Source organism: Suricata suricatta, chromosome 16 (genome assembly GCF_006229205.1).
Source record: "Suricata suricatta isolate VVHF042 chromosome 16, meerkat_22Aug2017_6uvM2_HiC, whole genome shotgun sequence".
Taxonomy (NCBI): Eukaryota; Metazoa; Chordata; class Mammalia; order Carnivora; family Herpestidae; genus Suricata; species Suricata suricatta.
In genome coordinates this window covers 46,984,906-46,997,786 of record NC_043715.1, presented here as the reverse complement: position 1 = coordinate 46,997,786, position 12,881 = coordinate 46,984,906, and the positions used below count along the sequence as shown (strand labels likewise).

General features: G+C 58.3%; 1 protein-coding gene across 1 annotated transcript in view; it reads right to left on the bottom strand.

Moving 5' to 3' along the window:
* The window catches only part of GRIK5 (glutamate ionotropic receptor kainate type subunit 5), a 53,556-nt gene extending 45,253 nt beyond the window's left edge, over positions 1-8,303 (bottom strand). The window contains exons 1-5 of the mRNA XM_029924301.1: positions 8,055-8,303; positions 4,493-4,621; positions 4,004-4,168; positions 1,293-1,390; positions 1,038-1,203 (exon numbers count right to left, since the gene is read on the bottom strand). Coding sequence (XP_029780161.1) covers positions 1,038-1,203; positions 1,293-1,390; positions 4,004-4,168; positions 4,493-4,571 — 508 coding nt within the window. The 5' untranslated portion in view covers positions 4,572-4,621; positions 8,055-8,303. The remainder of the gene's footprint in view (positions 1-1,037; positions 1,204-1,292; positions 1,391-4,003; positions 4,169-4,492; positions 4,622-8,054) is intronic.
* Positions 8,304-12,881: the final 4,578 nt, after the last annotated feature.

The following is a 12,881-nucleotide window of genomic DNA, read 5'->3' as shown; positions in this document are numbered from 1 at the left end:
GCACCAAGAACAGGTCTGGGCCGTGGCCGGTGTTCGGTAAATACCTCCCGAAAGATGAATTTGTCCTGAAGGTACTGAGCATGGCCCTCTCTCTCTTTCCAGCTGTGCACCCACAAGCCCACCAGCCTCCCCAACACCTCCACTCGACGGCCTCTAAGTCTCCTCGGCCCCAACTGCCCCTCGACCTAACCGATCCCCCCTCCTCAGGCAGAGCCCGGCACCCTCTCCCTTCCCTCGTGGCTCCGCAAACCCATCCCGGCCTCTCCCGCCTGCCGCCACCACCAGAGACCTAACCAGGGCCCCTCCTTCCTGCCCGTCCCTGGCCTCCTGGTCACGGCTCCTGGCGCCCTCCAGTCAGTTCTCTCTGCTGTCGCCAGAGCTCTTCCTGCAATGCACACTGGCCGTGTCCCCCGCCCCGTCCCGGAACCTTCCTCCACCACCATCATCTTCAAGGGGAGGTGCGGGGCCCTGCATGATCATGCCTCCTGCATGTGCCACTCCACTATTCCCACGTTGGGCACTGGGCTCCCTGCGAGCATCCTCGGGCCTCTCAAAGGGGCCACATTCCCTGGGCCCTCAGGCCCTGCCCTGCCACACACTCCCCTCTCCCTGTCCTCAACTCCTCCCCACCTGCAGGTCCAGCTTAGAGGCCCCTTTCTCGGGGACACAGGATTGGAACTTTCCAGACCCGGGTAGGATTCCCTCCTACGAGCTCCGATGGTACCCCGCACGCCCGCCGACAGACCAGGATCAGGCTGTACAACTGCTCAGCTACAGTGCCCCCCGCTGACCCTGGAGTCAAATCAGGGACCACACGCCGAGTGCGACACCGCCAGCATCTTGCAGGGGCCTGGCACACAGGTGTCGGTCACCATCTGCTGACTAAACCGTCTCTTTGGGGAGGTGCGGCGGGGGGGGGTCTGGGCTCCTGGAAGGGAAGGACGGCGGGGGCCCAGGGAGCCTAGGCCTCGCGGGAGACCAGATCTCTTGGGCAGGGGAGTATAGGAATAAAAACAGAATATCCAGTTCTCCCTCACACTCGGCCTTGGCGCAGATGAGGCTGGCTGAGGGGTAGTTGAAGGACTTGAGGATCCGGGAGACTGCCAGGCTGACGTCCTCGTTGCTGGGGTACAGGCTGACGGCCGCGAAGCGCAGGTACTGCAGGCGGGGTGTCTCCTCGGGACCCACCTTGATGTGGGGGATCTGGACAAAGAAGGAGCCTTTGCTTCCGTCCTGTAGCCTCGCCTCCCAGGGACCCACCCCTGCCCTGCCCTGCCCCACGCTCTGCTCACCTCCTTCTCCCCACAGATATGGCTCACGGTGGAGGCAGACGCAGGGCTGGAGGAAGGCCCCAGGACGGACACAACCCCCTTGGGCAGGATCTGACACACTGTGAGGGGTGGGAAGAGACCGCAGTCAGGGACCTTCCTGTCTGTCCCTACCTGGCCAGAGCACGCATCTGACCCTTGGAGCTAGCTGATGCCCCTTGGCTGCCTGGGGCCCAGAGGCCCAATCCCGACCCCACCTGCTGAAGCGGACAAGACAGAGACAGATGGGGAGAAACAACAAGAGGCGTGGGTCAGACCAAGAGGGAAACAAAGGAAGAACAAAGAGGAAAGACCAGGGACCTCCTGGCTGCGAAGCTAACGTCGGCTCCTCGGCCTCTATCTCGCTCTTCCTTTCGAACAGCGCTATAGCCTAGGGTACGCCTCCCAGCCCGCGACCCCCCACCCAACCCGCACCCCACCCGCCGCCGAGGGCCCCTCTCCACCCCACATCCCGAGCACCGCTCTCCTGTGGCATTCATTCGCTCCTCTGTTTTTCTGCCTACCCGGTGCCATGCGTCATGGCAAAACCCTAACTTCTCCTTGGGGAATCATGGGTTCCCCGGGACTGGCTGGCACCAGGATCACAGAACCACACTGTCCTGGCCACAGCGATTGGTTCAGAGGTGGGGGCGGGCTCGAACCAGGCCATCAACAGCCTTCCCAGGCTCCTGCTAGAATTATCCCACGGTTTTGCTACACTGGTAAGATGTGGGCTTTGAGCCTCTGGGGCCGTCTTGCCACCAGTTAGGGAGGGTGTTCCTGAAAATGAAGCCAATTTAGAGGAAAGTAGGACCCACAGATAAAGACAGAGAGCTTCCTGGGACATGATTTGAATGCCTGGATCTAACCAGGCCTGAAAGAGTCTCAGGATATCATTTGAGGCCTGGATTAGCCATGCCTGAAACTAGTCCTTAGGCCTTGTAATCATAAGCTGATAAGTTCTCTTTTCTCCTTAAGAGTGCCTGAGTGGGTTTCTGCCACATCCAACTAAGAGCATCATAATTGGGGCACCTAGGTGGCTCAGTCGGTTAAGCGTCCAACTTCGGCTCAGGTTATGATCTCATGGTTGGTGGGTTCGAGCCCTGCATCGGGCTCTGTGCTGACAGCTCAGAGCCTGGAGCCTGCGTCTGATTCTGTGTCTACCTGTCTCTCTGCTCCTCCCCCATTTACTCTCTGTCTCTCTCTCTCTCTCAAAAATAAAATAGACATTAAAAAAAATTTGGGGGGGTTGCCTGGGTGGCTCAGTCAGTTAAGCATCCGGCTTCGGCTTAAGTCATATAATCTCATGGTTCGTGAGTTCAAGTCCCACGTCAGACTCTGTGATAACAGCTAGCTTGGAGACTGAAGCCTGCTTCAGATTTTGTATCTCCTTCTCTCTCTGACCCTCCCCTGTTCAGGCTGTCTCTGTCTCTCAAAAAGAAATAAAAAACATTAAAAAAATTTTTAAATAAAAGCATTTTAACTAAATGCCTTATCTTCCTCTACACCTAATTCTTCTGGGCCTTCTACATTGCTGAAGGCCCCATTTGCACAAACCAAATACCTAGAAACGATCCTTGCCTTTAATCCTTCTCTCAACGGGCAAATTAGTCACCGAGTCCTGTCTCTCTTTTGTCCTCAAATTTTCTCCTATCTTTCCCCTTCTCTCCCCTGCCCTACTTCAGGGCTTTCCACCCAGGCATGCAACTCAGGCACGATCATCCAAATCTAGCCTCCAGATTCACCTTCCAGAAGCCAGCCCCCTGGCCTGAACCCACTGGTGGCTCCCTTCTGCCTATAGGCGAAGGAGGCATCTTTCGGCCTGCCACTGTAGCCTCTCTGAACTGGCCCGCCAATCTGCCCAGCCTCACCTCCCATAGCTGTCACACTTCAGCCCAAAAGTCTCCCATGATCCCACCAAATGTGTCCTGAATCCAGGTAGCCACTTCTCCACTCCAGCTCCAGACGATAGCATATGCCTGGGACCCCATGTACCTCCTCACCCTCTGTCCCAGCTTCTCCCAGTTTGTGTTCTGTTCTATACCAGTCAGAACAGCACAGGAAACACCATATTCCGTTCTTCCCCTGACTAATATGAAACATACAAGTATATAACAAAAGCTCTGATAAGGCCTGTAAGAAATAAAACCAGCCTCAAACACATTGAAGACAGCATCTCCAACAGGTTTGTTCAAAAGATAGCCATTAACATTTGCTTACTCTGTCAGTATCCAATGAATACTTACGCGCTCCTACTATGTGACTGCTGTTCTATGGGGCATACTTTAAGCAATGCCACTTTTTCTATATCCTGCTTGCCTTTCGGACCTCAGAACTTTGGTTTAGCCTTCTCCAGAATGCCTTCATTGTCCCTGCCCCTGAGGCCCCCCGGTCTCACCACCCAGGCCCCTCATTACTCAGCTCCGGGCACTGCGTCCCCAGCCAGCCATGAGTTATCTTTCAGACGAGGTCCTCAGCTCTTACAGGGCAGGGCTGGGGCTGACAAACCCTCCCCACCTCCCCACGCCCGGCAGCACCACCTCTTCGAAGGAAAAGACAGATCAGACATGAAGGTAGGGGCAGGTGGAGCTAGAAAGAGACAAAGCAAGCAAGCTGAGGGGGCCAGGAACTGAGGGACAGATTAAGGGCTACCAGCCTGCCCCACCTCACCCCACGCCCCCTGTGGCCCTGCTCACTGGTGTCTGTGGTCTCGTACTGGCTGTCCCGCTGAAGCTCAAAGATGTCCACTTCCACCCGGGCCTTGGCTGGGACCTCGATGATCCCGTTGATCTGCTCCCGGGCCAGAGCCAGGGCCAGACGTTCGCCGCGGCCACACACTGTCTGGTCGTCCAGGATTGCAGCTGAGGGGACACAGGGGTTGGGGACCAGACTCCTAGGTCCTGAGAAAGGAGAGGCTGGGGTCCTGGACTCCTGGGCTCTAAGGGAGGGGTCTAGAGCTGACATGGGTCTAGACTCCTAAATCTAAGGTTGGACAGAGCTGGGGGTCTGGGCTGCTAGGGGCTCCTGGGCGGGGGGGAGGGGGGGGGCGGGGGAGAAGGTGCTGGGGGCTGCTGTTCCCTGGTGCTGAGGAAAGTTGAGACCTGAAGCCCAAATTCCTGGGTCCTGAGGGGCTGGCATGCTGGGGGGATCTCTGCAGGGGCAGGGCCGGGGCTGTAGGGCCTCACCCATGCGCAGTGATGAGAGCACCTGGCAGCTGGGGCTGGCGAAGGCAACAATCAGCAGCAGCAACAGCTCAGCCGGCATCTTCCTCCCCTCCTCATGGGGACGCAGCTGCCGCGGCCCCCACTCGCCACCTGCAGGGAGCCCCCCACCCATGGGGAGATGGCTGAGATGGGGGCCTCGGAGTCCTTCGGAGGACTGCTAGACAGGGTGGCAACAGCAGACCCCGGGACGCTGTGAGTGAGCGCTGAAGGGCCCTGCCTGTGTTAGAAGCCGATGATACCGAGGGCATTGCTGTGAAGGAAGCTTAGGCTCTGAGGAGCACTACCAGCGAGGAGCACTGAGTGGGACAGGCACTGCTAGAGGACATTCACAGCTACCCAAATGCGAGGGGTGTCAGGTAAGAGCAAATCCCAGGGACCATCCCCACCCCAGTAGAAAACCAGGAAGTGCCACCCCCCCACACCCAGTCCCGCCCCTGTCTCTGGGCAGGCAGCCGTTACTAGGCAACAGAAACTGGCTGGAGAGGATGCGGTGGTTGCTAGGCAACCCCATCCCAGGCCTCACTTGCCACTTTCCTGACGTCCCTGGTTCCCACAATTCCATGGGGAGAGAGGCCTGGACATCCGGGGTCTGGAGGGGAGAGTACCCAGGAGTTAAGGAAACTTGAGGAGAGAGGGAATGAGGGAGAGAGACGGAGACACACATGGAGACACACAGATGGAGACAGATGGATGGACCCGAGGCAGCTAAGGAGCTAAAAAAAAAAAAGTAAAGTAAAGAAAGAGAAGACAGAAATAGGAAGAGAAGCTTAGAAAGGAAAATACAAAGACAGGAAAGAGAAAAGAGAAAAACCGACAAAAATACAAAGGAACTAGAAGATAAGAAGATAGAAGGGGGAGATAGAGATGAAGAGGACAAAGGAGTTTTGGGTAGGTAAGGACAGGACTAGGAGCAAGAAGGAAGGATGAGGTAGGAAGGCAGGGAGCCATGGAGGTGGAGAAAGGGCAGGGTGGGGAGAGGAGCACAGGGCAGGTAGCAGAGATGGAAACTGAGGCATAGGAGAGACATAGAACAGAACAAAAATACAGAGAATGGAGAGAGTACACAAACCCACTTGAGATGCCACCAGAGAGAGCTGGAAGGGAAGACTGAGTAAGGCAGGAGTGCACTGTCTGCCAAAGCAGGTGCCAGACTACAGCCCCCCAACCTGCTCAGGGGAGCTGATGACCAGGGGGAGACCATGCATCTTTGCTCCCCAGAACTGCTCCATCCCCAGTGAGTTAGAGTCCTCCGGGCACCCCAGCCTTCTACGGGGCAAATCCCAGGCAGGGATGAGTTCGGCTAGATGCACAGCTTCTCCTGGCCAAGAGCTGTGCCCCAAGAGAAGGGACATTGGGCTTCCAGGAGAGAGGATTACCATGAAGCCCAAAGTGCTATGAGGTGAGCCTGGGGGTGGTCTCCTTTCCTCCCATCCACCTGATCCCCACGGACAGAGGGCTTGAGCTAGTGAGACAGCAAAATGAAACCTGCCAGGGGACAGCAGGGACACAATACAATATTTTGGACCATCCTTGTGGCCAGGAAAACCTAGGCCAGAGCAGCAGGACACCCGATCAGTCTCTGCTCTGGCCTCGACTCCCACATGACCTTGAGCAGGTCCCTCTTCTTAGGGCCTTTGGGAAAGGCTGGCTGGGGGGGTGGGAGGGCATCATGGATGGGCTGGGGGCTGCAGATGGTAACGTGGGTCTACAGTGAAGACTTCAAGGGTGGACGAGCAAAGGAAGCTGGGGACCGGGAAGAACTCTCAGGGGGAGGGTTATGGAGGGCAGGGCATGGAGAGAAGCAAGAGTTGAAGGGGGGTCATCCCGAGACATCCAGGGCTTCTGGGGACAAACCAGGGAACAGAGACTAGAGGGCAGGGAAGATGGAGGGAGAGACAGGGCCCAGGGGGTAGGGTCCCACAGGTGGCAGACATGGGTGGGAGCAGAAACACAGAGTGCAGGGCCAGGGTTTGGGACAACAGATGGGCAAAGACATGCAGGAAGGCCCAGACAGAAAGACAGACAGACCAAAAAGAAGTAACTGGGACTAAATGAGAGAGATGGACCCACACAGGTCACCTAGAAGTGAGCCACCAAAGGAAACGGAGACAAGACAGAGAGCGTGAGCTAGCAGAGGCTGGGAATCAGACAGGCCTGGGCCCCACAGGCCCAGACACTTAGGCAAAGCCGGTGGAGGCTTAGTCGCCAAGCAGGCAGAAGGAGCCGAGTGAGGGGCCCCGCCAGGGGAGGGAGACAGACGGGCAGGCAAGACATTGCCAAGGTGAGAAGGCAAATGGCTGAGACAAGTGGGGTGAGGCAGAGGGCAGACACATGAGAACACAACAGGTGCACAGACTGCAGGAAGGAGAAAAATCCGCAAAACTCTGAAAAGGAAGAGGGCTAGCTGGAAAGAGAGAGCCAGAGAGGACGTATGCCAGAGCACACAGCAGATCTAGAGAAGAGGGAGGGGTGCATGGGACAGACACAAACTAGGAGAAGGGGCTGTGAGGGCCAGGGAGGGAAATGGAGGCAGGGAGGAAGAGCGAGGGGCACAGGCAGGGGACAGGGCCAGTGCCTACATAAAGGGGCCAGTCCACACAGAGGTGCATCCACCAGGGTGTCTTGAGGAGGGTGGTCAACCCCAGGGCCCATGAGCCCCAAGACATGGGGAGGGATGAGGACAGAAAGGCTAGGCCAGGACGCAGAAGTGAGCAGAGGATGTGTATGTGTGTGGGGGGGTGGGACCACCAAGAAAAAGACACAGGGGACCATGAACTGGCTGCGGCTAAGGAGAAAGGAGACGGACCCAGAGTGGACCTGGGGGAGGAAAGAAGAAAAGTGATGAGGAAGATAGGCTCCAAGTGCAGGGGCAGAGGAGGGCGGGTGGGCAGGAACACAGGCAGGGCAAAGCGTGGACCGGGAGAACTGGACTGAGGGCCAAACCTGTGGGTGCCTCCAAAGGAGCCAGATGAGAGAAGAGACGGGAGTTTTGAGAGAAAGAGAGAGAGAGATCAACAGAGACACATCAAGAAAAGAGTTTGGCTAACAGCAAAAAAGACAGAAGTTGGACAGTCAGAGAGAGACCAGAGAGACACACGAAATGGAGATTGAAAAAAAAAGGATAGACATTTCCAGGAGACAGACGGCGGATGGGATAGGGATGGCGACAGAAGAGAGGCAGAAACAGAGAGGGAGAGCCAAGCCGAGCCAAGGCGGTCACCGTGGGACCTCGGCTGGAGAAAGCAGGGACGGAGACTGGCCAGGAGTCCCAGAGAAGGAGTGAGCCCACAAGGGCCAGGCAGCCCCTCAGGACCCCAGGGCTGGTGACGAGGCTGAGCTGTGCACTCAGAAAAAGGGTGAGAAGAGGCTGAGGTGAACGGAGGTTGGGAGACAGGGGGCACAAGGCAGGCCCCTACTTAGGGAAGGGGGCAGGGGGATGTGGCGGCCCCACCAGACAGTCGTGAGCCCAGCCTTCCAGGACCCAGGCTGGCCCCAGCCCAACCCCCGCCCTGCAGACACTCACGGATCCTGGTGGGACGGAGGGCTGGGCTCCCTCGAGGCCCGAGAAAGACAACGGGGAGATGCTCTGGCGCTGGGTGGTGGTGTGGCCGGGGCGGGGGGAGAGGGCAGTCCACAGAGCCCCCTCCCCCGCCTCCAGCAGTGGCCCCCAACTAATCCAAAACGGGGGCTCCCCGGAGCAGGGAAGAAGGACAGGTGGAAGAGGAGAGGGCGGGCCAGGGAAGGGAGGAAGGGGAAAGGAGAAAATGGAGGAGAGAAGGGGAGAGAGTAGAGGGAGAAGGAGCAAATGGAGGGGAAGGAGAGAGGAAAGGAGGAGAGGAAGGTGAAAACGGAAGGGAGGGGGGCACAGGCAAAGCCGGGGGAGGGGGAAGCCGGCCCAGGAAAGGGCCCCCGCCCCCTCCCCTAGCCGGGCCGGCCTGGGGGGGCCACGGGGGGCGAGGACTGGCTGGAGACAGGGAAGCCGGCCATCAGGAGGAGTGGGGGAGGGGAGGGCTTGATTGGGGGGAGGGGGCCACCCCTTCCCCCCTCCCCCCTGGAGCCTTGGCCCTGCCCTGTATGAGGCAAGGGCCCAGAGTCCTCAAGCCCTCAGCCCCCACGGGAAAAGCATGCTAGGGGCGGGGAGAAGCCGAGGGGTGGAAGGGCTGGGGAGGACGGGGTGTTGGGAGACCCCGAGAGCTAAGAAGGGGGCAGCCGAGGTGGAGAGATGGGGAGGAGGGAGAGGATGGAGAGGAGCAGGTGGAAGAGGAAGGCGGAGGAGGGTGGGGTGTCCCGGGGGCGCCCAGTGCAGGGCCTCAGTGGGAGGGCCTGGCCACAGACTCCTGGTCCCCTGCGAGGCGCAGCCGCCGGCTCTGGGTCCCCAGCTGGGCCTGCCTCCCTGCTGCTGGCCACCGCCGCCACCGCCACCGCCGCCACCTCCACTGCCGCCAACACCACTACCACCACCACCACCACCTCCGCCGCCGCCGCTGCCGCCGCCACCTCGCCTTCTCCCCTCTGAGGCCGCCGCCTGCCTGCCTGCCCGCCCGCCCGCCGCCCGCCCTCGCTGGGTCCTGGAGCGCCGGGCGGGGGGAGAGAGAGATGAGGGAGGGAGGGAGAGAGGCAGGGAGGAGGGCGGGCGGGAGGAAGGGAGGGCAGCAGGCGGAGAAAGAGGAGGGAGGGGAGGGGGGAGGGGGAGCCCGTATTGGTCGGGGCTGGGGGGCCTGCGAGGAGAATGCTGATGAGGGGAAGACGCTGCATTGGATGGAGGGCCCACCCCCGGGCCACCCCCTCCACCACCATGCCACCGCCCTGCCCAGGAGCCCACAGAGATGAGAGGCAGGGAGACCTGAGGAGAAAGCCATGGAGCTGGGGGGAGAGGGCTACAGAGATGATGAAGAATGCAGAGGAAAGGCAAGACGGCCATCAAAACTCCCAGAGGTGGGCCAAGGTCCACAAACCCCACAAGGACACAGGGGAAAAGCCCAGAGAAAAAAGAGAAAAGCCTATAGAGACATGGGAGCAGACCAGAGACAGCAACAGACCTCAGAGATGAGAGCACCTGGTGGACACAGAGAGTCCCCCAGGAAGATGGAGAGAAACCCACAGGAACAGAAAGCACTCCCTGGACATAAGGGGTGGTCCATGGGGACAGGAGAAGGCCATAGACTGAAGGAGAGGCCCACAGAAATAGGAACAAGGACGCATATCATAGAGACAGGGAGGCAGGCCAAGCAAAGTGGGAGACGGTCACAGAGATGGGGATGGGTGGGCCCAGATACCAGGAACCCATAAACACAAGGATGTGTGGACAGAAGAGGTCCCCTAAGGTGGGAGCAGCCAACCCCTGGAGACAAGGGAGAAGCCCCCAGAAGTAGAAATCGCCCCCACGGAAGGGAAGGGATGGGCTGGTGAGCATGGGGATTCTCCATAGTGCATAGAGAAATCCCTGGGCCCCCCAGACATGAGCGGGTGAGGCAGAGAGGCCCCACTTCTCTAGCTACCACCTGAGCAGAGAGGCCGTGGGAAAGGGCAAGGACCTGGAGGGCAGAGCCAGAAGTGGAAGACTCCCTCCCAGGGAGCCCACTGCAGCATCTCAGAGGGAGCTGAGCAGGACAGGGGGATGGAAGACAGAAGCAGTGACACAGATCTCAGAGTGGGGGTGGGTGGTGCACGGCTAGGTGGGGGGTGAAATTTGGGGGGAAGGAACATGACAGTTGGCGCTGAAGGCTGAGCCCGTGACTCACCACCACCCCCAATGCTCGTGATGGGGAGGAGACACTGACACACTCACGTGCAGCCCCCCAGCACACGTGACCATATGTCTTTCACATACACACACACAGCACATGGCAACTCTTACACCGGCCTAGCACAGGGAGCCCTCATCTCATACAGAGCATCCCTGACATAGGTCTGACACCTATACCAACACCCTTAAGGACCACCAACTTTGTGTACACCTTCTTACCCTATGTGGGCAACACCTGTGGTCCCCCAAGACCCAGCCTCATCTCCAGCTAAGCCTGAAAGCCCAGACTCCTGCCGGCCCATAGGCCTTTGCTTATGCAGGGGCCCCAAGAAAAGAATGCCTATTCTCTGTAAAATAAACCCACCCCAGAAATCGAGTCCCATGCCACCACCTGCACAAAGACCGACCCGAGGCTCAGCCTACTCCTGTATCATCAGAAGAGAAAGATCCTAGTCAACCCAGATAAACTGGGAAGTCTAAGCAGAAGGTCTGAGCAGACAGGGGCCTGACACACCAAGCTGGACCTTTGCATTTTCGGGGGGAAAAGGGGCTTTGGCAGGAGTGAGAACCTGCCTAGGTGTGTGGAGCTCCTATCGAAGGCGGAGTCTAGCTTCCAGGTTCTCTGGCTCCCACCCCGGATGATTTCACCCTGATGGCAAACCCAGATTACCAGCTTTAGAGCTCACACGCTCCCACCAACTTCTTTCCTCTACTTCTTGCCTTCATCCATTCAACATGCTCCGCGGAACAGGACATTCACCTGCCAGGCAGTAGAGCCTGGGGGCCAAGAGCATTGACCTTGAGGTCAACTCCCTGGCTGGAACCCTGGCTCTGTCACGTCCCAAAGAGAGGCAAACTGCTTAACTTCTCTGGGCCCCAGTCTCTTTGTTAAAGTGAGAACAGTAATTTATCCCTCCTAGGGTTGTTGAGGTGATCACGCTGATAAAGCATAGGAAGCACCAAGCCCAGTATCTGGCACATCATAACATGCTCAGGACACATGAAGTATTACCTGGCTCCCTGGGGTCCTAATAAAAATAATTCCTGCATAGCTTTTACTCGGTGCCCCACAACCATGAGACGGGGGTTATGATCCTCATTTCACAGATGAGAAAACAGGCACAGGGGAGTTGGCTCGTACAAGACAACAGCTGGAAGTGACAGGGTCAGGATTTCAATCCAGACAACTTCGTAGAATTATATGGGCTTGGGGTTAGGGATTTTAATTTAGTGGAAAGTGAGGACGGCCAGTTAGAAATCAATTGAAGGACACAGCAAAGGCGATGACTTGCGGAGTCACGCCTAGCTCCTACTCTGTGCTTGGGGGTCCCTCAGTAGCTTTGAGCTTCAGGAAGGTAATGACCAACCCCTCTGTGACTCAGTTTACTAGAGAAATGGGGTACGTGGGGAGGGTGGTAAAGCAGTTAGAACAGGTGAATCTATTGCAGCTCCCGTCCTTGGGTCCCTTCAGAGAGTAGCTTCTGGAACATAACAGTGTGCGGCCAAAGCCCTGAGGACCAAAGGAGGAAGAGTAGTAGTGATGACCAGAGTCCCTGGGTCAGCGCAGAAGGAAGACACCTTGGAAGGAAGCAGAGCTGAGTCCGTCCACTACAGGGTCACTTTCTGCAGGTTTTCACCCTAGTTGTCCTTCAGGTGTTTTGCACGCACACACACCCTCCCATACACACCCTCTGTTTCTTCAAATGAAACTGTCTTTGCTTTCTCTTTTCCCCATTTCCTCCCCTCCCCTTTAGGTTTTCCTTGTTCCTCAGATTCCCTCGCTCCTCGCTTCTCTTTTGACATTTCTCCTCCCCCCTCCATCAAGAGTCCGCCGGCTTCTCTCCCCTTCCTTCTTGTTGCTTTCGTTCCTCTTTTTAATGAAATGAGTCTGGAACCTCAGTTTCCCTTTTTACTCCCTTCATGTGCTCGCTGCCGCAGTCTTCCCTCCCCACTTCGCGCTGACTGATTATGCTTCACTTTCTCCGTTCGCTCCCCCGCGGTTCCAGGGCCACAGTTCCCCAGCCCCCACCCTCTGGGTGTCGTGTGCCTCAATTTTTCCCATTTCCCTACTCGACCCCGATCCGACTCCCTCCCGGCGTCCCCAAGATGGCGCCCGCAGCCTCGCTCCGCCGCCTGACGTCACCGCGCGGCCCTCCCTCCTTCAAACGTCGGGCGGAGCCGATGAGGAGCTGGAGGAGGCGCATCCTCCAGGGGGCTTAAGGAGGCGGGCACTATCAACTCCGGGGCCGACCAGTGAGGAAACATCGCTAGATGATTGGTTGGTCACTGCAGAGGATTCCGACGCTCCCTATTATTGGCTCAAGGCTCAGAGACGTGAGCAGCGATTGGTTGAACGGCAAGAGCCAGTCGGACGCTGATTGGGCGCGTTCGGCCCTTCGCCGAGCGGCCGAGGAGGGGAGGTAGGCGGGGCGTTGCTGAGGGCGATTGGGGGCGAGAGCGAGGCTGCGGAGCAGACGAGAGGCTACGGCTGGAGCTAGAGAGGGCGCCCTGCTAGGGTGGCCGCGCGAGGGGAGCTGCGGCCCGGGCCTGGGCCCGGGGCGTGCGAGACGGCGGAGGCGGGTGAGTGCGAGCGGGCGCGCGGAA